The sequence below is a fragment of the Micrasema longulum genome, unplaced genomic scaffold (assembly GCF_059751315.1).
Source record: "Micrasema longulum isolate JH-2025_06_02 unplaced genomic scaffold, ASM5975131v1 h1tg000306l, whole genome shotgun sequence".
Taxonomy (NCBI): domain Eukaryota; kingdom Metazoa; phylum Arthropoda; class Insecta; order Trichoptera; family Brachycentridae; genus Micrasema; species Micrasema longulum.
In genome coordinates this window covers 95,163-120,071 of record NW_028277510.1, presented here as the reverse complement: position 1 = coordinate 120,071, position 24,909 = coordinate 95,163, and the positions used below count along the sequence as shown (strand labels likewise).

The 24,909-nt window shown below is 34.6% G+C and overlaps 1 protein-coding gene across 1 annotated transcript; it reads left to right on the top strand.

Annotated features, from left to right (window-relative positions):
• Positions 1-748: 748 nt before the first annotated feature.
• flfl (serine/threonine-protein phosphatase 4 regulatory subunit 3 flfl) lies at positions 749-23,115 on the top strand. Its single transcript, XM_088224717.1, has 9 exons — positions 749-1,597; positions 8,068-9,003; positions 10,837-11,029; positions 12,431-12,573; positions 14,274-14,449; positions 15,656-15,846; positions 15,930-16,091; positions 19,190-19,302; positions 20,881-23,115. The coding sequence occupies exons 1-9, from the start codon at positions 1,301-1,303 to the stop codon at positions 21,055-21,057; spliced, it is 2,388 nt and encodes a 795-aa protein (XP_088080843.1). The 5' UTR covers positions 749-1,300; the 3' UTR covers positions 21,058-23,115.
• The last annotated feature ends 1,794 nt before the right edge of the window (positions 23,116-24,909 follow it).

Sequence of the window (24,909 nt, the reverse complement as noted above, 5' to 3'; positions counted from 1 at the left end):
CTCCTGCAATGGTAGCCGAAACGTCGGAACAAATCCAACACACATGGTATCACCCAAAATAGAAATATTTTGATAACTGTGACCGTGAAAACCTTCGCACCTATTTAAGATTACCTACTTGTTTTGTTCCTTAGGAAGCGATTGATTTTTTATGTTTCCAGAAACTAATGATGCACGTTTCATTTATGTTATAGTTGTTGAGCGTAAAAATAATTCTGTTCATAACTGCATCTAAATTGTTCAAAAAATTACGATGTTAATTTTATTAAAGTTCACTCATATTATTTATAATATTTATAAATATAACTCAATTTTCGTTTTGTTTCTTGTTTTTCATTATGTCCGTACCATAATAAGTCTTATTTTTGCGACAATATTAGAAGGGGTTTATCAAATTATCATTAGCCCCATATAGTAAGTAAGGACTTAAAATATTTGTTAATCGGAAAATATATATTTTTTGATTTTTTAGTCTTTATTCGTCTGCGTAATTTTTTCAAAGGTATGTCTTATTGTCTATGATTCGCGAATTGACAACTTTTGTATTTTGAAGAAATTTGTGCATTTTGTCAATATCTTATTAAAAAAACCGTATGCGAATAAATCGAAAGTATATTTAATAGTATATATTCAATTTTTTTTATTATTTTTACGTGAATATTATAATAAAAAAAGCAGGAAACAAAAATGAGTTTTTTAAATTTCCCTCCATCGCCACTGCAATTTTGTCAAAAGACTCGTGAACCCCGCACATCAAGCGTTGTTGTGAATCAAATATGGCGATAATTGATGTTGTACTTCGCTGAAGGTACGTCAATTTGACGATTGTAATAATAAAAACCCGATTGACAATCGCAAAATTAAAATACTCAATCGTCCACCCTTTCACCGTATCCGCGGCACCCTCTTTAAACCCGCTAAACCGCTTTACCGGGATGTTGTGCCAATTCTGGAAGTGTTTGTGATTCGCGATAATTAATCTCAGATTTTCGCTGTCTAGTTGTGTGGAAAATCACGTCGATTTTATAAATCGGGTCTGTATCATTATGTAAATAAGAAAATATAATCAAACGAAATTTCGCGGAACGGCGCGATCGCGATAGTAAAATGTATACGTCTCCGTTTATCGTAATGTTCCATTGTGTGCAATAACGCCGCGGCGTTGTATACGTCTCCCCAAACTGCTATGACAGAAGCGTTAATAACGAACAGATATCGTTTCACGAAGCGAGCGCGAATGTGATGGTGATCAGGTGATCCTTCGTCAGTTCTATCGGCCTCTGATAAAGTGAATAGAAATATGACGGATACGCGACGCAGAGTGAAGTTGTACGCGCTGAACGCGGAGCGCCAGTGGGACGACAGGGGCACGGGGCATGTGTCGTCGTGCTTCGTCGACAGGCTGCGCGGGATGTCGCTGCTGGTGCGCGCCGAGGCGGACGGCAGCATCCTGCTGGAGAGCAAGATCCAGCAGGACACGGCGTACCAGAAGCAGCAGGACACGCTCATCGTGTGGTCCGAGGGGGATAACTTCGACCTGGCGCTCAGCTTCCAGGAGAAGGCGGGCTGCGACGAGATCTGGCTGAAGATTTGCCAGGTTAGTACATTGCGCAATGTTCCCTTCCGCCGCCGAACACCAGGCGCGCTAGAGGTTACGCTTTACATCGCTTATCAAATACTACACTATTCTCAAGGTGAAGTTTTGTTTTACTATGGACAGTATGCCTAGCTCTAGTTTGTATGTAAACATGATTGTTTAATTTAACCTCAAACATCGGCCTACAGTACACAGCTATAGATCTGTTATCTACTCTTTTGGATTACAATATCCTATTTGTATATTTCTAGATTGTGCAATTCACAAAAATAACTCATTTTGTTGCTGTTCTCGGAACCAAACAATTGGTATATAAAAAAACAATTTATTGTATTGATTATACTTTCTTCATCTGAATTCAAATTCACCGAGATTATGTGTTTATTTCAATCAAAACAACCGCAATAATTGGTGACAAAACAATTTTAATATTGCAACGTAACAATGAATTGGACATAATTTTTATTGATGCCCTTTTTCCTGGTTTAAAAATAGATTAATATGACAATATAATATTATAACTTTCATCTCATGGTAACTTATATATGAGTTGATAAATATCAAACACAGGTATGTCCACAACGATCAACCACAGGGTCCATGTGGACCTACTAGCTTCTGAAGTGAGTTTTATTGTAATAATGAGGATATATTTTAATTTGAACAGTACTGAAATGATCATATGTTTTTTCTCTACATTTTGTAGAACAAATTACAAAAAAAAAAAATTTGGTGGACATACTAATATTTATCAACTCATATAATCAAAGTAAATAAAAAATAGTTTTTGTTGTCTTGACAAATTAATTTAAAACAACTGTACTGCGCTGGCAAAGAGATCTTCCTTAAATAATGTTGCCACCAATAAAATATTTTTAAACAAATAACTTAAACTAGAATAACAATAAATTAATACAGTCAATTATATATATATTTTTTTATTTATTTGAAATACTTTGGCTGTTGTCTAATGTTTCTTTGTGTAATCTTGCCCACATATTTGATTATCTCTACTAGAACTAACCTTTTATGTATATGTAACAAATGAGTATTGATATAAATATTATGAAAATCGTATTTCTGCCAAACATTAATTTGACACCTAAGAACTGCTGCAAGCCAGACATTAACTTCAGCTAAAATTACTCCATTCTTACATAAGAATATGACAAATTTTCGTCATAATTATTTGTTTTTTTTTTTTTACTAATTGATAATTATTTGCCCATCATTAAGCCCAATTTATTTAACGATATTTTGAGTATATCCAAATGTTTGTGTGATGTGAAAATATTTTTTTTTTTATACTTCTTTAACGCCAGTTAGTTGGATCAACAATATTTTGAGGATATCCAAATGTTTATTTGTTGGAATTCACTTCCTGTGGCTTTATATGTATATTTTTAAAATTTTGTGTAGGTATTTTTAGAAAATATTTTTTATTTGCACTACAACAGGTCAGGAGGCCTGATTACAGTGGTGAATTACCGCGCAGAATACCCAGGCTTGAGAAAAATCATATTTAATTTTCTTGTGTTCTAATCGGGAATCGAATCCGGAACCTTTCGTGTGTGAGTCAAGCGTCTTAACCACTACACCACTGAGGCCTTTAACTCCCGCCGAACTCCCCAGGGAGTGAAATTCAGCATTTTTAAGTTAATACTTCCATATTCCCTTCTTCAAATGTTTTCCCTCTGTTGCAATAAGTTTCAATCTTAATAATTCTCCAGGGAGTGAAATCCAACCTTGTCTACAAACATTTGGACATACTCAATATATTGTTTATATCAATCCAATTAAAAATGCATTCAAGAATTATTAAGTATTACTCAATCAGTAGCAAATCTGTGTACAGTAAAATATTATGTAAAATTTTAATAACCTATAATGAGCTCTAGGATACATACGTTATAATGTTGGCAATCGTTCCTGACTTGTTGGCCTTGGGCAGCTAACTTCACCCAATACTGACGCATTAAGTATATTCAATCATTATTGAGCTGGTGCTTATTTTGCTGTGCTTACTCTATTTTCAATTATGAACTTAAATCATCATCATCACCATTCCCTACGGCACTGGATTTAGGTACACCAGTCGCAGCGTATCTAGATCATTTGCCACGTGAGATTAATCTTAACACTTTGGCGGTCTAAGTATAAACACATTTTTAAATTAATATTTCGTGTCAACTTTGAATAGCATTGCACCCGAGACCCCATGCATGGTAAAAACAAACGCACCAACCACTAGACGTGGTGTGGGCATACATGAGGTCAACGAAAGCCACAAATTCTTATTTATATACGTATTCTATACAAGGCATTCCACGTAAAGTGAAATGATGTAAATTTTGAATTTCCATTTATCACTTCCAATTCATAATAACATTGCTCAACATTTTTTCAAAAAGAAATCTATACAAAAATATTTTTCAAAGTAATAAATAATAACTTATTTGTCTATGGAAACTATTGCTTTACAGATATTTACTATTTATAAATCCCGCCAGATAAAGCTATGTCCCACCAATCACAATTTAGTTTTTTCTACAACCGTTACTAGACTCCTATTTTTTTTAAACATAACATATGTATTCAATGTTACATGCTACAACATGTTACAACACAAAAAAATCTCTCATTAATATTAAGTAGTTCGGCATAAATTTGTCTTCAAATGCACAAAGGTATTTTATAAATTTATTTTATTAACGGGATTTCCCAGTTTCCCTTCAGTCACCATATAATAATTACGCTGTTTGTCTTTTTCTTGAAAGCGGTACAATAAAATGGTTCTTTATCTTGTTTTAAAAAAATATTTTACTATTGTATGAATTCTGATGACATAGTTACAACTCAAAGTTGGTTAAATTCTGGAATCAAATGTTCCATCAGTCTCAATGAAATGCCCAGCATTTGCTATATAAAGTATAAAATTTAAAAAAAAAAAAACACAAAATATTAGTTCAAAATTTGTCTCAAAAATTTACCTATCCAAAATATACTTATCCAAAAATTTATTTTTTTCTTCATCTATTTGTTTTTTTAAAAACAATATACATTAAAAATGGAAAACTTACAAAAATTCAAATATAATAGGGAAATAAAGTTTCCATATTTTTATCTAGAGACATTGGGAGCCGCACCAACCTTTAAAATACTGTGAAAAAATACCCTCGGGTCACTGTACCTGAGGTCAGGAAATGATTGCCTGGTAATTACTGTCTCTTTTCATCTTATTAAAATCATATGTGTGTCTTGCTTAGTGATATAATTACATTGCATCTCTTTCTCTCAAATGAATGTTAAATAATATTTGTCTTTAGGGTACTCAATATTTTGTCATTTTCGGAGATCCCGATGAACAAGATATTTTATTTAAAATTATCTAATATATCTAAATATGTTATATTTTTCTTACACGTTGAGGTTTACTGGAAGATTACAAAAAATGTGGTCATATTTATAGTAGTTGCCGAGGTTAATTTAGTGCAATTTACGACACCAGTTATATCACAGGAACAGGCGGGTTAACCCAATGAGATGCTCCATTTTTCCCCATGTCTGCACTAGGGACTATAAGGCAGACTTTATAAACTTGGGTAATTGAAAAAATGTGTTAATACTATAAACATGCACAATAATTTTTAAATGCCATCAATAATACTATTATATAACATAATGGAATACCATCTTGAAAAAACAGTCTAATAAATTCGTATTAAAAAAAAAAATATCGTATGAATTACCATGCTTCCCCATCTTCAGTTTGTGAATTATCGTTGATACAATATTTTTAGTAAAAACCCCTTTCCCGAATTATACAAAAAGCATATTCAAGGTTTCTAAGGGTACATATATATAGACAATATCGTCATTGCACCAGCAAAATCTGTTAAGTTATTTTTAATTTTTAAAAGCATTTTTAATTCCTTATTAAGATTACACAATTTTGTTTAGACGATTTATACTTAAATATTTTTTTAAAATAAAATTTCTTATTTTTACTTTTTGTTTTCATTATAAAAAAATAGAATTTATCATCAAAAAGTACATTGTTTAAAATATCACCATAAAATTTTTAACAGATATTGCTGGCGCAACGACGATATGCCCTGACTCCTGTCTTACATTGACTTTTCATAGGATTTCTTTTTTTTTTGCACCATAGCAGGCCAGGAGGCCCGATTACAGTGGTGAATTACAGAGCAGAATACCCAGGCTTGAGAAAAATCACATTACAATTTTGATGTTCTCTCCGGGAATCGAACTCGGAACCTTCCGTGTGTGAGTCAAGCGTCTTAACCACTACACCATGGAGGCCACCTTTCTTTACACACTAATCATGTAATTTCTTTATTATTAGTAATTTCTCTCACCTAATGGTAATTATTCAAAATCATGTTTCATTTTTATACTCCTTTGATCATTATTTTAATTTCAAACAAACAAACAATCATCACACTGTTTCCCCGTTTCACTGGCTGTGGCCAGGGTCCGTATTCTAATGGCAAGTTAAAATTTATCTTTAATTTTATCGACTAAGTAAAATTAAGTTTTCTGTATAAAAAATATTTTATGTTTACTTTTTTTTTCTAAACATGTTCAATTACATGTAACTGACGAGAATACTTTGAATTTCCATACAAATATACACAATTTCGTACATACATATCGATGTTAGTTTGTACCGATGAAGATAGCGTTCATAATCGCGGCGCAGGACTTTATTTATTTATATATATGCCCAATGAGCATTTTTAAGGACATATGTATACTGTATTTAAATGAAATAACATATGTATACATAGAAAATTATTATAAAAGAAAGTAGAAAGACAATGGTATATAGTAAGTAGCCTTGGTGGGAGTGGAAGCGGGAGAGAGGTGTTTATAATGAGGAAGTTCAGTGGTTTTTAAAAAAAAAATATTTGTTAATAGACTGTTAAACTAAGTCAATTTTTTTTTTTTTAATTTTTATATATCGTATTATCGGCGCTACGATTTTTCAAAGTTTTGTATTTCTGAAATAACTCCGCGTGTAACGTCAGAGGTTCATTTCCGCTTATTGTCATTCAGTTCTTCCCATTGGTCCAGAAGCGACAAGCAGACCTGAAATCTTCCATAGCTCTTAGATTATAGGTTGATTCACATGAACCAGTGACGTCATTTAAAGTAGTGCGTTTTTATCAAAATATTTATTATTATTTTTTCTGTACATTTTCAAGAAACTTTGCCGTACAATTTAATGCTCTAATTTTTATCCCGCGTAAGAAAACATTTTTTGTATCCAATTTCCCGTAGGGCTGAAGTTCCTCATTGAATATGATTCAGTGATCGTATGAAATAAGACAACTTGTTATCAAAGAAATCAAGACTGGTATGTTTGTTGTCAGACCTACGAATTCTGGGCATAGGGTAATGAAAACCATAGTTAGTTCTATCGTTATCGATATGAAAGAGTAAATTTTGTCTGAGGTTTCTAGTTGGGATATTTAATTTTATTGAACTCAGTAGCAATTCAGCTATAATTTGTTTACCACATAGTAGACCAAAATTTTCGCCCCTGCTATCAAGCGATAAATTAACATACTACAACAGAGATGGAGAACATTTTTAGAGAAGGGGGATATGAATGTCTAAGTGTTTGCAGGACTTATGTCCTGTCATTGCCCGGTTAAAGTGGCCACTTTAACATTCACCATTCTGCCTTTGTTTGAACATCCACATTTCTTCCATCTGTTGATTTTTATGGAGTTAAAAGGCGACCTTTATCTAAAAATTTGCACACATCCAAATCATTGTTGGTGTTTGAGAGTACTTAAACATTGGATGTTTTAGTAAAATACACATATTTGGTTGATCCAACCATATGTCAAGCCTAGGAGTTTGTACATGGTTAAATTGTATACTTTTAGAATATCCAACTGATTTTTTTATTTGAATATTGTAAGTCATCAGTGGTGTGTTTACCGTCTATGACTGTAAAACATCATTTCTATATTTTCTTAAAATCGATGATTTTTAATTGAAATAATTGGCACATTCTAGACACTTGTAATCTCCACATCTTGTTTAATATGCATTTGTTTTTTTAGTTACAAAATTGCACATTGTGTTCTGACTTCAGGCATTCTCACAGCCTTCCTTATTTATTTTAAGATTAAGATAACTTGAGAATTTTTTTTTTCTTTTCATTAATTGCTTTTAAATTATAATTATTCCACTAAAAATGGCTAAAATACCATATAGTTTGACATAATTTTTTGTTTGAATGAACTTATTATTTATGTCTGTACTATTGTCGCGTATGCATACTATTTTGGGACTACATTACAATGGCTTACCTGACTACTTCAAAATTTATATTGGAGACATAACATGACTTGACCTTATGATTGAATGTAAAACTATAATGGGTTTTTAAAATTTAAAATAAGTAAAAAATCATTTTTTTTAAATGTCAACAGGTTCAGGGAAAGGACCCGACTGTAGAGGTCACACAGGACATTGTGGACGAGTCAGAGGATGAACGGTTGGAGGACATGTCCGACAACTGCCCTCCTGTAGAATTACCAGCTGCCGAACTCTCCCGACTGGAGGACATCAGCAAGGTCATCAGCGACAACCTGCACTCCGCACCTCGCAAAGACAAACTCACTGTGGCGCTCGAGGCTGATAACTACATCCGCAAACTCCTAAACCTCTTCCACATGTGTGAAGACCTCGACAACACCGAAGGCCTGCATCACCTGTACGAAATCTTCAAAAGCATCTTTCTTCTCAACCAAAACACTCTCCTGGAGACCATGTTCGCCGAGGACACGATCCTAGACGTGGTGGGCTGCCTGGAGTATGACCCCGGAGTAGCGCAGCCCAAGCGTCACCGCGAGTACCTACGCGAGCTCGCTAAATTTCGGGAAGCCATCCCCATCAAGAATCCCGAGCTGTTGGCCAAGATCCACCAAACCTACCGAGTGCAGTATATCCACGATATAGTTCTCCCCACGCCCTCGGTGTTCGAAGAAAACTTACTGAGCAACCTTTCCAGTTTTATATTTTTCAATAAAGTAGAAATTGTAAAGATTATAGAAGAAGACGAGAGATTCCTCACCGATGTATTCAAACTCTTGCGGGATGAGGGCACTCCGGACACGAAGCGGAGAGATCTCGTGCTCTTTTTGAAAGAATTCTGTAATTTTTCTCAGAATTTGCAACCGCAAGATAAGGAAACATTCTACAAGACCCTAGTAACACTCGGGATCCTGCCCGCTCTTGAAATCACCCTCGGCATCGAGGACCAAAAAACCAAGACGGCTTCCATAGACATCCTGACCTACATTGTGGAATTTTCTCCGTCGGTTATCAGGGATCACACTTTACAGCAAGCGAACAATACAGATGAGGTAAAAACCCCCTTTTTTTTATTTGATTTATTCTCAAACAATGGTCAAATTAAGATTGTTTCCATTGTACACTGAGATTGATGGCATCTAAAGATTGTTCATTAATGTGGTGTGGGAAAATACTGTATAAAATATTCGTTTACGGTAAATCGTTTGCAGTCATCACATATTTATATTAAATGCATAAAATGCACCATTTTATATTTTTTAGAGTAAATTTTTACATTTATATAAAAAAAATTGCCCCACAACAGGCCAGGAGGCCAAACCGTGACGAAAGGGTTAATACAATAGAAATATAATCCCAGATGTAATCGTCGACTTGGGAGATTTTAATTGGCCTGTGATTAACTATTTTTTGCAATATTTTAATAGGTATTAATATTGTTTATCCAAGGCGGTAATAATAAATATACGTGTTTGGTATTTCCGACTCGGGATCCCAATATTAAAATGAGAATAATAGCTAGGGACATCATGTTTTTTTTTTTTTTTTACGAATACATAATATATGGAAGGTCTCATGTAGGTAGGGATACCTTATTGCGTAATAGGTACAAGAGGTATTAATATTTTACAAAATAAAACAATGTACCAATTATATGAATAAAGATTATTCTGTTTTAAGTGTCATTATAATACCGGTTTTCATTCCATTATAATTTAATAAGGAAAATTATTTTTCTGTGGATTTTTACCCTCTCTCCGGTAAAGTGAAATTTTACATTTATTCCAAATCCTGGATTACAAATTATGTTTGATTAATAGATATTTCAACAGAGATAGAGAACTTTTTTTGGGAGGGGAAAATGGAAGTCTAGGCCTTTACAGGACATATTGTCGAGTCACTAACCCTAAAAATTCCAGTTTTTAGTTAACGAAGCTTAAAATGATGTTCTTTTGTTAGTGAAAAACAGAGGTGTTCTTCTTGATTTCCTGCCTTTCACTAACTCTTATTCTTATAGTTTGCATCGTCCGGATTATAAACCGAGCAAGTCACTTAACCAAAGTTTAGCCTCCTCGCCTCATTAAAAACCTCCCGGGTGTTATAAACTGTATCAGAAGGAAAAAGTTACCAATGAAATTTATTAAAGACACGAATGAATTATGTTCTGTACATAAAACCTCCAAAACACAAAAATCGGATTTTTCCTCGGTCTCCCAAACCGTCAAATTGCAATTTCTCAAAATATTTTTTTTTGGGTCAGTGGCTTTTGCCTGAACGGCGACGATATTATCGTTCATTAGTCTTATACCCGTATGCAGAGACAAACCTTAAGGTGAGGAAAGTACATTCTATTGTCTTCACCTTCGGGTTATTTTCTGCATTTGAAATTAGAATGTACTTTCCTCGGCTTAAGGTTTGTCTCTGCATACGGGTATTAATATATTAAATACATATTTCCATTCTCATGATCATCAAAATATTACAATTTTATTGGCATTTTTGCCAATGCATAAATAACAGTGTTAGAAAATGTCAAACAAGTTGTGGTAGAGCGGTGTTCGAACCCCGGACCTCCTGATCAGGAGTCCACAACCCTACTCACTGGACCACAATCCGTCTGTTTTGAGTGGCTACTTTACGCACTGTGTAACATTCATCATTCTGCTCATTTTCGAAAATCCACATTTCTTTGATTCATTCATTTATCCATTGATTTTTGGCTTTATTGGTGCGGGTGAGATTCACCTACCAGGAAGCGCCTGAATGTACTGTTAAGTTTTTCTACTTCTTTATGTATATTTTTTATAGTTATACATGATTCAACTAATTTTAATTGTATTATTGTCCTATTTGTAAAAATGTGTTTTTTTTTCTTATTATTTCAGGATCACTTATTAATGAATATAATAATCGAGCAAATGCTCCGAGACCGGGATCCGGAACTCGGAGGCGCTGTTCAGCTCATGGGAGTACTCCGGATCCTTCTGGATCCTGAGAACATGCTCTCGGCAGCCAACAAGTCAGAGAAAACAGACTTCCTTAACTTCTTTTACATGCACGGTGTTCAGACACTAATCGGTAAGTTATATCTGGATCGAGTAGGAGTAAAATGATCAGTGTGACATTATATATTAATTTCTGTACTGAAGACCAACGTTTCAACTATTATTATATATATATAACATAATTTTATTTAAATCTATGTAATTCGATCATCTGATGTTTTGACAGAGAGAAAATTTTAGGTTGCTAAACTAATTTTGAGTTACTTGGCAACCCTCATAGTGTAAAGGCCTTGACTCTTGCTACGCACATGGGTCTTCTTTGTCCAACTCCCGTTAAAATCACCATAACTAAATGTTATTTTTAAGATTATCGGCGGCCTCCGTGGTGTAGTGGTCAAGACGCTTGACTCACACACAAAAGGTTCCGGGTTCAATTCCCGGTGAGAACACAAAAATTAAAATGTGATTTTTCTCAAGCCTGGGTGTTCTGTAATGTAATTCACCACTGTAATGTAATTCACCACTGTAATTGGGCTTCCTGGCCTGTTGTGGTGCAAAAATAAATAAATAAATAAAGATTGATAGATATTTCAACAGGGATTAGAAACCTTTTTGAAAAAGGAAAATGGAAGTCTAAGTATTTACAGGTTTTATGATTCGCCATTGACATGACTGGTTTAAGTTTATGTGTAAATCTCATTACACAGTGTGTGAAGAAAGTTTACTCGGGTTTACTAAAAAATCTACCAAATCAACCAATGACAGGTCATAAGCCCTGTAAATGTCTTCTTATTTTCATGTCTGCTCCCTAGTTAGAGCATATGGTGTCCAAAAACTGCCCCCGGCCGACTCCTGCGCATTGTTCCGTCAGGTTTGCGCCCTGTAGGTCTGACATGAACTACCGACGAACAGTTAGTCGTGGACTTTCAGGACTAGAGAAGCTGATGCCTTGTAAAGTAGGCGCGTATTAGGCATCTGGAGTAAACCAGCCCAGCCAAACATATTGCTCCTGTTAGATGACAGTTGTCACGGCAAGTTGCTGGATCCATATTTTTTCATTCACACCAAAAAAAAATTTCAGACATATTCTCGTAACACAAAATTTTGCTGTTTTAGGCCCTATTTTTGTGTTACAATTTACATCTGTAGAGGAGAATAGGTGTTAAGTACGCGTAAAATAGGCGGCATTCACTGAGTAAATATTTAATTGCCAGGCAGTCTCCATACTGTTAAAAGCGGTGCCTGCTAATCCTAGCAACACTTCCAGCTCTTTTTAAAAGCTGATATTTTCCATTATGTGTACTACCAGATACTAAATACTCTCGACCCTTTCGATGACTTGATTTGACAGTCAGGGGTGTGCACAATACACGGGTGCTTTCAATTCCCCTAACTTCATATTTATTCCCCACTAAACAATATTTTCCATCTCTGTCAATATATTAACATTCAAGAAACTACTCTGTAATTGCAGCGCCTCTCCTGTCCAATACGTGCGGAGAGAAGCCGTTGGGAGAAGAGTACCACACGGTACAATTACTAGGGCTGGTGCTGGAACTCCTCTCCTTCTGTGTGGAGCACCATTCATTCCACATCAAGAACTGCATCCTCAACAAGGTAAGCCAACTAACACCTTTATTATTATTATTTGAATCGTGCTAGTATATTGATCATTTATTCAGATCCGAGTAATGTAAATATTTAATTTTTGTAATAGATGTAATAAGGAGTTTTCCAATATTTTTTAAATGCCGTTAAGATATTTAAATTTTAAATATTTCCGCGCTCTTTGGGGGGTTATGTACTTGTAGGTCTTTCAAATTTGACAGCTCGAATTGACAGGCGCTTAATATTTATTAATTCAGTAGCTGCGAAAATGGCACCAACTAAAGAGCATATCCGATACTACATTTTGTAGGAATTTGAATCAGGAAAAAATGCAACTAAGGGTGTAACTTGATTCAACTACTCTCAGTGAAAGTTTAGTATTGTAGAATTCGGCACATGCAAAAATAACTAGCTGAGCAGCTAGGAGTGTTAAAAAAGAATTTCCGATTGTTTATGTGAGATGTAAAAGATTCAAAAGAAAGGAAGGGTCCCACATAACCTTAGCCAAAAAAAACAAAGATGGCCGTATTGAAGCTTGCCTTAATCTCTACAACAATCCTAAACCCAAACATTCCTGGATTAATCCTGGCGAGCTGTTAACATCGAAAGAAGAAAACTCTCATACCTGAGTTTATTAGAGCTGAAGATTGCCCTCCGGAAGCCCAGGTTTGAATACCTTGGAGTACAAATTGTAATCAGTAATGGAGAACATGGGCCTGTAGCAGACGAGATCCATATTTGGAGAGTTTGAAGAAAACGGTGGCCAGTTCTCCTATGTAGGTGCTGCCATCGACTATTAGCCCTCACACTTAGGGAGGACATTTTGACTGAAAATTTATTTAGTTAAACCTAGTAATAAAACAAAACATTCATATATACTTTATGACAGTATTTGCAGGGCTACTGTCTCCAACAATGTTTTGAGTATGTCCAAATGTTTGCAGACAGAAATGTTAGATTTCCTCCCTAGGGAGTTATTCAGATCTAAATTTCTTACAGAGGGAATTTAAAACAGAGGGAAAACTTTGAGAAGGAAATATGGAAGTCTAAGCATTTACAGGTCTTATGACCTTTCATTGGCTGGTTTAAGTGGCCACTTTACACACTGTGTAACATTCACCATTCTGCCTATAGTCAAACATCCACATTTCCTCAACTCCTCCGTCCGTTGACTTTTGTGAAGTAAAGGAGCTGAAATCTTATCATGTGGTTGAGATTCATCCAGCTGAACCAATTCACCTACTAGGCAACGCCTGAAAACAATTTTCCAAATTTTATACTTCTTCTTTTACCAGTTAGTCAATTCAACGATGTTTTCATGTCTGTTCATTATTACTAGAATTTCCAAATAAAAAAACCAGCTGCATGATATCTGTCAGAGAATGGCCCATTTCCACATGCTACACTTAAATTAAGGTGGATTGACTTTTCTTATATTCTTTTGTATTTATTTTTAATTTATTCAGCGGCTACTCTCAGGTAAAAATTCTCCAAAAAGAAAATCGAGTAGGTTAATCGGCTTCATGTTTTGCCTGGTATAAAATAAATAATTATAACACAATGTCATTCCACCCTCTGTTATTTCATCATGGCGTGAATGTGAATTTTTGCCACGGTGTGAAATGGGTCAGTAATATTAAATCACACCGTGGTCCAGTCTCAGTACTCAGTATGTTTGTCCTAGTATTACTAAAGCAGTTTTGTTTCAGGATTTGTTGCGGCGGATATTGGTGCTGATGAGGTCCACGCATACCTTCCTGGTGCTCGGAGCGCTTCGCTTCATGAGGAAAATTATCGCCCTGAAGGATGATTTCTACAACCGATACATTATTAAGGGAAATCTCTTCGCACCTGTTATAGATGCTTTCCTTAGAAATAATGGACGGTAAGGATACATTACATCTTTATTCTTGATATGTATTACTACAGAGATAGAGAACATTGAAGAGAAAGGGATATGGGCTTATGACCTGTCTTTGGCTGGTTCCAATAGCCGCTTTGGCCCTGTGGCCTGTTAGTCTTGGCTTCCATATTCCCTTCTCTAAAACATCTTCCAACTCTGTTGTGATCTCAGAGTAATAATATGCCACCAGCTTATAGAGTCTCCCACCTGGACAAAAACCATTATATAATTGAACGTAGTTTTGCAGAAAGCAGCCAGCCATGGAAAACTGAAACTGAGATAATAGCACCTTTATGAAAATAGTGAATAATCAAATCCACACAACAGTTGGAATGTTTTTGACTTTGACAAATGATAAACAATGAATACATTAGTTTATGTATTTGACCGGTTTTAATGATTTTTAAAGTAGCGTAAGATTTTATTTTAGTTTTGTGGGTGTGTTCTGCAAATTGAGAAATGCCGTTTTTGTGATCGATATTTATTTCAGAAGGTGGATTATTACAGTTATTTATATGAAAGCGGTCTGGCTGTTTTTAGCAGAACATAGAATCGACCTTACTGCACTCGATAACACTAATATATACTTTTTTCAAAACTGTGGATTGGCTGCTTTCTGCATAACTACGGTAAATTATTAATCATGAAGTTAGCTACAGTTTACAGCAATACAGCCGTTGGTACTTAGGTCGAGAATTGCAAGCGCAAACCACAACCTAAAATCTGGAATGCTATTGTTCTGTGCAATAGAGCTAAAGGGCATCTCTATAATATTACATGTGTTAATTATGATTTAAAAATCTGGAAAAAAGAACGAACACCTTCTGCATGATTCTGATACGAAATTCACTCAATTGGGGCAAAACCATAATCTGATGAAGTTCCACATTGCGTGGAGTATAATTATTATGGCTAGTAGAAAGAAACGTAACTGTAATTCGTCCATTATCACTTACCAAATGGGTGCAATTTGGAAGCCAGGAGCATTATCGAAATACCATCAAGTTTTTGGAGGCAGCTTTAGTTATTTCATTCCCTCCCCCTTCACCGGATGCCATGGTTCCGATTACTGGAGGTTCAGTTTATAGTGGGTTCGGATTACACAGACCATAATACCGTATATCTATATTTAGCATAATACTTTTTCTCAACTAATATTTATCGATAACTTTGAATTTCCTGTTCCAGGTATAATTTATTAGATTCGGCAATTTTAGAACTGTTTGAGTTTATCAAAGGAGAAGATATAAAGGCCCTGTGTTCGCACGTTGTGGAGAATTTCGGCAAGATCCTAGATGATGTGGATTACGTTCAAACGTTTAAATCCCTCAAAGACAAGTACGACCAACTCCAAGATAAACTCAAAGATAGAGACAGAGGTATGTTGCTACTCTCAATATAATGCTCTTTTATTTTTCCATTATATTGACTTTCATTATTATATCGTGTGTTGTGTGCGCAGGGGGGCCCGGTGAGGGCGTGGTGCCCAGTATCCTGCGCGGAGCGAGCGGGGGCCGGGGGCGGAGGGACGCCCGGCAGCTGGAGGAGGAGGAGGAGCTCTGGTTCCAGGAGGAGGACTCCTTCATGACCACCCAGGACTGCTCTACGCAGCTAGACTCTATAGGTAACCCGTCAACCTGTATTTGAGCTGAGGTTTTGGAGCATAAATGGCAGTATCTCATTCATTTTTGACAAAAGTTTCGCAACAAGAACGGCAGTCTCCTTTACGTTACAGAAAAAAAAACAGTTAATTTAAAATAAGTCAATACACTGCCCAGTAATGAAAATATTTCGGGCTCAAAAATAGCTTATTCTTATTTTCACCTGCTGAGTTAAAAAATCACCACGAAAATGGCCGATTAGCTCTTGCTTTACAGCGATAGGTCATTTTTTAGAGTTTACATTGTCAGTTTGGGGGAGGCTATTCTTAGACTCCTCCAGACTTATTTTATAAGCTGCATAACTACACAACGGCAATCATTGTCTTCCTATTCCCGTTTGTCATACAGTTCAGGTTAACAAAGTTAGTCGTAAACTTTATAGCAGTTTGCACTCACTTAAAAGATTACAGAATTTCTTGCCAATTAATGTTAAGCAAACATTAGTCCAGAGCTTACTTCTTCCACTCCTTGACTATGCGGATGTATGTTATCCAGATGCTAACTCTGAATTACTTGATAAGTTGGAACGATTGCAGAATATTTGTATTCGTTATATCTTTGATCTTCGGAAATTTGACCACATAACCGAGTATCGCACGCAACTACACTGGCTCAGTATCAGGCTTTATCACTTCTTCTCAATATTTTAAATAATCCCACTTCGCCTGTTTATCTGAGAGAGCTCATCCAACCTCTTTCACAACACGGACTATCTCTTCGTTCTAGTAACGAGAGAACCCTTTTAATACCCTGTCATAGCTCTAATTTTCTTGCCTCCTCTTTCACAGTAGTAGCCGCTCGATTGCGGAATAATCTACCCACTAATGTTAGAGACATTTAAGTCAAGATTGAAATGTCACTATCTAAATATTTAAATTGTTCCTTTATCCTTCTTCTTTCCTTCCCATCCCCTCTCCTCTCTTCATAGTATATATAATTATTTTTTTTATTTTGTTAATCTTTGTTTTTAATTTTTGTATAAAATTGTAAGAATCAATATGTCCATGTATTTATAATTTTCTCAAACTGAACCGTTTGGGTAGGTAGGAAGAAATTGCCTTAAGGCAATATGCCCGCCCTTACATGTATATATATTGTATATAAAGTGTCAAATAAATAAATAAGTTCACATGAAGAAGACTTATGCAAACATGACCGCCCTCCTCGACTCCTTCAAATATGCTGAATTAAAGTGCAAAATCTGTGGCTATCCAAGTCATCGCCATTATCTTAGGAATGCAACTGGGGTAAACTGAAAACTGATACTTTTTATGTAAATACATGTGTGGGACAGTAGGGATAAGAAAGAACTGGCCTGCAAGAAATCTTAACTCTTGCTAGAAAAACTTAATTGCCGAGTCTCACATGCTTTTTTCCACCCCTTCATACAAAGCTGAGTTTGATGAAAAATTTTGTCAAAGGTATGAACCAAGGACTGGCCTTTAAGTACTTAAGATTTTTTAAGTCTGTGTAAGAATGCTCCGGAACTCACTTACGAGAGGCGAGCCGAAAGACAGGGATCTCACAAAGTCACCACATGTTTTTATTCAGACCCAACCACCTGTCAAGTGTTCTTCCATCAATTTAGAACTCTTCGAATGTAACTGTCATGCAAAAAAATTCAAAGGGATATTCAATGTAAATACGTTTATGATTAAATCACCAAACACGTTAAAATTTAACCCCACAAACATCAAAGAGTTAGAATCAATATTAAACTCCTTAAAATCTACAAGCTCATCCGGTCCTGATGGAAGAACTAGCAGAATCTTACTATCTATTTAAGTTGACATACTACACCCCCTCTGCTTTTTAATAAACAAATGTATTAAAGAGGGTAAATTTCCAGATAATCTAAAAATAGGATCTATTGTACCAATATTCAAAGCGGGAAATAATAAATTATAGACCAATAACCATATTAAACACCCTAGAATAATACATTGTCCTTGCAGTCTGGGAAAAGTACTAAAAAAACATTTATTACATATTACTCGAAATGTAAAAGTATACGCCGTCTTTATTTTAACATGCCTCATATGTATAGTTTTTTTGAGTGGTCCTCTGTAGGTTGGACTCATTCCTATGTTTGGAGACAGTTGCACAAGCCATCTTCAGTTTTAACTTTGGTAAAAGTTTACTCTGAATGTTTAAGATGAATGAGTCCAATCTTCTCGGGATCATCCAAAAAATATTCATGTTTATAACAGTGATCGTGAAAATCTACTCACCTTTTTAATCACTTAGGTTGATGAAAATCGGTGAATGCGCCGTGTAAAGGTTCCTTCTTTTGTTTCTGTAGCTGTGAACCGAATAATGAAAGGCGTCACTTCTATGTAGAAATTTATTCTTGGAAGATTTAAGGTTACTCAAGGTGCAGGGACACAACTGTTGTTTCGGAAGCTTTCAGTAGCGGGAGAAGTAAGAGCAGCAAAGGGGAAGAGATATTATTTCACCGTCTTATATAGCCTCTGTGGGTAGCTCTGCATATTTACCAAAATATGCATCTAATGCACTGGAACCTACACACAGAGGAACAACAAATCTAAACACGCCGTTTACAAATTTATCTTGTTCAAAAATATTTATTATGTATCTATTATCGTCTAATCCTTGTATTATTTATTTATTATTCGTTATAAAAATCGTACAGGTTTTTTGATAAAATACTAGGTAAGAAGACAATTACAGATTTCACATTCATTATGAATATAGAAGGTGAGGGAAAATAATAAAAAATTAAAGAAAAATATATATATAAAAGAGAGTAGACATAATATAGTGCTGTCCCTACTCTCCTCTAATCTTCCTCTGTTTCCACTAACATTATATTTATAACTAAAATTTCATAACCAACAATTCATTAGATACAGGTAGTAGGTATGTAAAGCTAAGCAAAAGATAAATTTAAAATGTCTGTAACAGACTTGATAAAACTACAGTATTTACAGTGTAATATGTCGATGTCATTGTAACTGTCATTATAGGTAGTCTGTATTGGACCCCGTGGGTTCAAAAGGTTTAAACAACAATGTATAATGAATGTCGATTTGTGTTTCAGGTAAACTAATAGATAAGAAGAGTGAAGTGGTTAGCAGTGTGAATGGACCCACTTTACCTCCTGTCACTACTACCCCCGAGGTTCAGTTACCGGATCCTAAAATATTCAATAAGGTAATATTTATTCTCTGTCCAGGCATCACACACAGTCCTGTGTGTGAAATAGACCCATAACCATATGCACAAGTATTTTCGACTCGATGGCTGCTCTCAGGTAAAAACTCTGAATAAGTCAATCGAGTAGAGATAAGTTTTCCTCATTGTTTAGTGATTGACGCGTTTGTCTACCATTCTTGAAGTCCCGGGTTTGATTCCGGCAGGGTAGTCTGAGGCGTAAGACTGATCACTTTACATTCATGTAACAGGTGGTTGTAATATTTTGGTTTACCAATGCTGCGCTACTGGGCGTAGAAAGGGATGATATTGAAAAAGAGACAACAAACTATTAGTAATAATGCAAAATTAAATACAAACTTTTCAATTGAATCCTTCATAAATGTTAAAAAAATATGTATTTGAAAAGACTGCTCATTACACAAAACAGGGTGTAAGCTTTGTAGTAAAAATCACATTTTTAGTATACATGGAAATACTGAAATATTATGAAGTTGGAATAACTAATCTCGTAACAATATTTACAATAAATAAATTCAGTGCTATGGGGAATTTGATGTATAATAATGTATAGAAAAGTTTCTTGAATGTTTGAAATTTAAAAAAAAAAATTCAAATAAAAATAAACTGCTTTGAACTACATCACAAGTTCTTAAGAATCATCCAATGATAGAGTGCTGTAATAGATTTCCGGTTTCCGGAAAGCCAACTCTACCAATCAGCAGAACTCTCCAACTAGAACTTGTGACGTCACAAATATAAAAAAATCGTAGCACCGATACTTAAAAATAAAATGAAAAGAACCACTGAACTTCTCAATTGAGTCATTCAGTGCAGAAGTAACAAAATCCACAAACATCTGGAACTAAGATAATCACACTCAAAGTTTATCCATGTATATATATAGAGTGTGTTTAGCCATGTATATATATATAGTTTGTTTAAATTTATTTATGAACAGTTAACGTGCGCCAAACCACATCTCGGTATTTTTTTATTTATTTTTATTTTATTTTATTCAGAAAACATACAGTCATACATATGGACCCCTTTATACCTATTTGTGGGTTACGTCATTTCTACACTGACTCAATTTTCTCAGCTATATTACAGAACAGAATCACATCACATGATGGAAATATATTTTGTTTTAACTAGGCAATTAGATTTTTTTTCAATTTTCATATGGTTTTGTTCAATAATATTTCAACTTGGTTTCATATTTCATTTAATTTTCGTATACTTTTATTTATGTGAATATTCTAAATTATTAATTGGATATAAAAATGTTTTCTTACACATGGTAAAAATTACAGTATGTAATAAGGAAGTTCATTGGTTTTTATTTATTTGTTAAAAGACTTTAACTAAGCCAAAATTAAAAAAAAAAATTTTTTTGCATTATTTCAAATCTGTGGGGATTTAAAAATTACAGTACAAAATCATAGCTATGATAGACACAGTACGATACATAAAAACTTTTTTTTTGGCTAAGATTGATAGTCTATCGATAAATTAAATATTATCTTTTAATCATGGAAAGACAGCAGTACAGTTATACAGTTGCTTTATTTCCAGGGTTTGGTTGACTACGAGGGCGACTCTGACTCCGAGGAGGAGCTGTCCGTGTCAGGGGACAGCGAGCCCCCGGGTGGGCCGGACGAGCCCCCGCCGAGCGCTGAAGACGCACCCACGCCCCCCGATGACGCCGACAGCCCCCCACGCCCCGATGCCAAGCGGCCTCGCCTCTCCTAACTGGAATGAAACTCCCCGTAAATCGTTTCCTCCGAGGAAAGCTTTGTACAGACCCAGCACGAGTAATGCAGAAACTGAGTCTGTGTTAGGACTCGAATGTCTCCGTGTTACATACAAGAGTATACTGTGCGTCCAAAGGGAAGCACTGATCTATCATCTTTGGATCTCCTCGCAACGTTTCCCGTATTCTTTCGCTTCCAACAAATTTACAAATCTAATATTTATTTTGCATCTTCATAAGCACCTATGTTTAAATAATCTAAAAAAATCATCCCTGAATGTCAACTCAAGCCTCACGCATCATCGGTGTAGTGACTTTTATTTCCATGGCGAATTTCGTCCCCGCTTTTTACATGAATCAGCCGTCACTAGAATTAAAGCCAATCATACTGAATCACAAAACTGTGTTTGATTTTCCATCCACAAAAAAATCATTCGAAATCCTAATTTATAATCTAGTTTTCGTATGAATGATCAGAGTGTAATGTATATTTAGTTACTACACGGTGCGAGAATTGTCTCGCAGATTTAGATAAATTGCAGCACAATAAATTATCAATGCGTTATTCTAGTAATGGACATCTTCAATAGCTTTATCCATTATTTAACAGTCGTCTAATTTGTATTTTGCACCGTTTTCTGCATATCCAAGACACGTTAAAACGGTAATTTCACTACAAAACTATCTAGCCTGTGAAACGGTTAAATAGCTGCCGTCGGTTGGCCGCACCCAAGTACCGCCAGCGAAGTGACGGATGGGTAATTTGAAATAGACATGTGAATACACGCTAAGATGACGAGGCTGCTTATTATTAATTTGGACGTTTATTTAATGTTTATATCCCTCCTAACTTTTGCGAAGGCTTAAAAGAGTAAGTTATTTTTATAAGGACTTTGTAATACTTACTGCTACAGTTCTGTAATATAAACATTCTGCGGATCTGGTTCTAGAATAGTGTTCGCTGATATACCAATTATTTGAGACTGTCAAATTCAACGGTAATAGAGTGTCACGTGTTGAATCTATCTTTGTAAATATAATATTCTATATCTGTTTCCATACGGTAGTGAATAATCCTAATGTGTATCCATGTCCCCTTATCGGATTTTATTTACTTGTAAATAGTATCGAATCGTTCACTCTTAAATATGTTTGTGTTGCGTATTATCGTTTTATAAAATGAACTGAATGACGAAAGAAGCGTTTTAAATCTTGCGCTCTTATTTATATTGCCTTGTCGTAACTGTTCACAGTTCTATTTTTTTGTATTTATTTTCGAAAGACTAAATCAGAACACTTTTTTGTTCAATGGTAAATTAATTGGTTTATTTTCATTGCTGGAATTATTTTTGGACGCTGACTTTGATGGCACATAGTTTAGAAGCATACCCTTGGCATATTTTCCCATCAGCGCTTGACTGATATTTATTATTTGTCCAATCTCTAAATACTGAAGCGAGTATAAGTCTCGAGTTGGCTTTACAATTTTGGCAATAGTCACTTCAGTTAAACCAGCTAACATAGATTTCACTTAATTGAAAGAAATTAAACACTTGTGTACTGTTAAGATATTCTTGTATGAATTTTTTATTTTTAACTTTCCCTTAATTCTTTAGATGCGCCATGTATTGTCCGCGTGTAGCAAATTTTCAATTCTTTAACATATACAGTAAAACCCCTTTTTCACGTTTTTCAAGGGAGCAACAAAAAAGTATAAAACTGAGAAAAACCTCGAAGTAATGAAATGAAAAATGAGTTAAACAAATGGAATTATAAAAAGTCTAAATGAATTTTCTACACTAAGGAACATACCACTGTAGTGGGAAAATGTGAAAAGATTGTAAATACTGCTAGGAAAATTGCAATTATTGTTAAAACTGACAAAATTGGAGATAATAAATATTATTCTCTGTTTTTAATGATTTGATTAAAATCTAATTAGTTATTTTTTATAACATAATATTACGTAAACACATAATTGATCAATTGCATTGAAATTTAATATTGTAATGCGTAATGCTTTTTGAATTTGCATAAAATACATTCTATGTTTTTTATTTATATTGTTTTACTTTTTTACTATGGCATCACAGAAAACCCTAAAATTTAAATTGAATTGTCATTCTGATTTGGGCAAATCTTTTCACTCTTTTATAAGAGCTTTTTTACTTTTCGCAGTTTGTTTATAACCTCTGATAATGCTTCTATTCCCACTTTTTAAAATACTTTGCATTCCAATTTATTGATATAGACAGTGTCAATATGTCATTTTTTGTTCAAAAAACCAATAAGGATTTAATGGAAACTAACCCTAAAGGACATTGGGTTATAAAAGTCACTAATAAAACAACATTAAGAGTGAATTTATTTAAAAATAGTCTGTAACCGCTAGAATGTCAAAGCTCGGATCTCAGCGATAAATATTGATTCCCGTTGACTGCCGGAGCTGAGATCAGTACATGGAAATCTTCAAAAAAGTTTGCCTTATTTTCCTTGTTTTTATGGATTTTAAGGCTGATATTTGATTGCACGACAAATGAATACCAGTCATCAAATAGCTTTATTGGCGGGATTACAATGATAAAAACCTCGTACAACTGATGGCGACTTTACTGCCTAGCCCCCTTTGATTTTGTGCTGTAAAAAGTGTTTTTCCAGGAATAAAATAATAAATATAAGTATTTTTTCATTATTGGTTGTATTGACGGATAGATCCGAGTAATACAATCACTACAGCGCAAGTATTTCGATAGTTTCTACTAACTCTCTCTAAAATCGCACGTGGAATGCTCGGCATTGAGGTAAATTTCGCGTCATGCTAGTTCGGCATTCGAGGGGTTAAGACAATTTGACGGTACACGCAACAATTATGCGGGCAATAAAAGTTTTATTTATTTGCTTTTTTAAAGTTTATGTACACGCCACATGTGGTACTGGTTTTACCTCGACTTAATTAGATTTTTTGACACAGAATGAATTTCAAAAAAATTTCAACGTAAAACTGGGGTGATGAAAAATGTAAAAATTTGATAATTTGGCGGGAATATTTTTTTTAGAATGTAAGTAGATAAATGGAACACAAACATTTTGGCATAAAAAGTGGGAATATTTCAAATTGAGGAATGTAAAAATGAGGTTTTACTGTTGTATTCATTTTAAGATGCATGATATTCTAATGGGATGACATATTAAATGGGATTTTCCCCGCAGAACCATGTTTAGTATGGCCGCAGTATATATATATAAAGTATGCCTATCTTAAGGATGAATTTATTTAAATTTTAGATGCTCGACCTCAAAACACAGTAACAATGAAATTTTTCTTAATTTAGACATTAAACTTATCAAATGACGAAAATTGTGTGAATATTGTATTATATCACTCTGGATCTCTGGACCTCTATCTCCATAATCAGTCCGGAATTTGCAATTGTATCCGTTCTTTTACAAACAGCTATGGCATTTTTAATACGGCACAATGTTCTAACCGGGATATGGTGGAATTACTAATATTTACTCATTAATACTATTCTAATTTACATATCTTTGTCCTAGGGCCAGCTACACTAAAAAAAGTTTTAAGTTAAATATACTGGAACGTCGTTTTACAGTTTTGAAATAACACGACCCAAAAATTTTGTTAGAACCTTTTTTTGAACATTAATTTAACAATGTGTAATAATAAGTTATTGTAATGCCCTACATTGCTCTTTTACTTGGCATATGATATATGATAGTTATTATATTTATGACTATTTTTTCAAAGTATTTTGATGTCACATAAAAAAAAAGTTGAAGTACAATAAATAGTAAACATTTTTTTAAAATCCTGAATTAATTTTTATAAGAGC

Coding starts and splice junctions, on each gene's coding strand:
- flfl (XM_088224717.1), top strand. CDS start 1,301: ATGACGGATACGCGACGCAGAGTGAAGTTGTACGCGCTGAACGCGGAG. Junction 1,598..8,067: donor TCTGGCTGAAGATTTGCCAG/GTTAGTACATTG, acceptor AAATGTCAACAG/GTTCAGGGAAAGGACCCGAC. Junction 19,303..20,880: donor ATCCTAAAATATTCAATAAG/GTAATATTTATT, acceptor CTTTATTTCCAG/GGTTTGGTTGACTACGAGGG.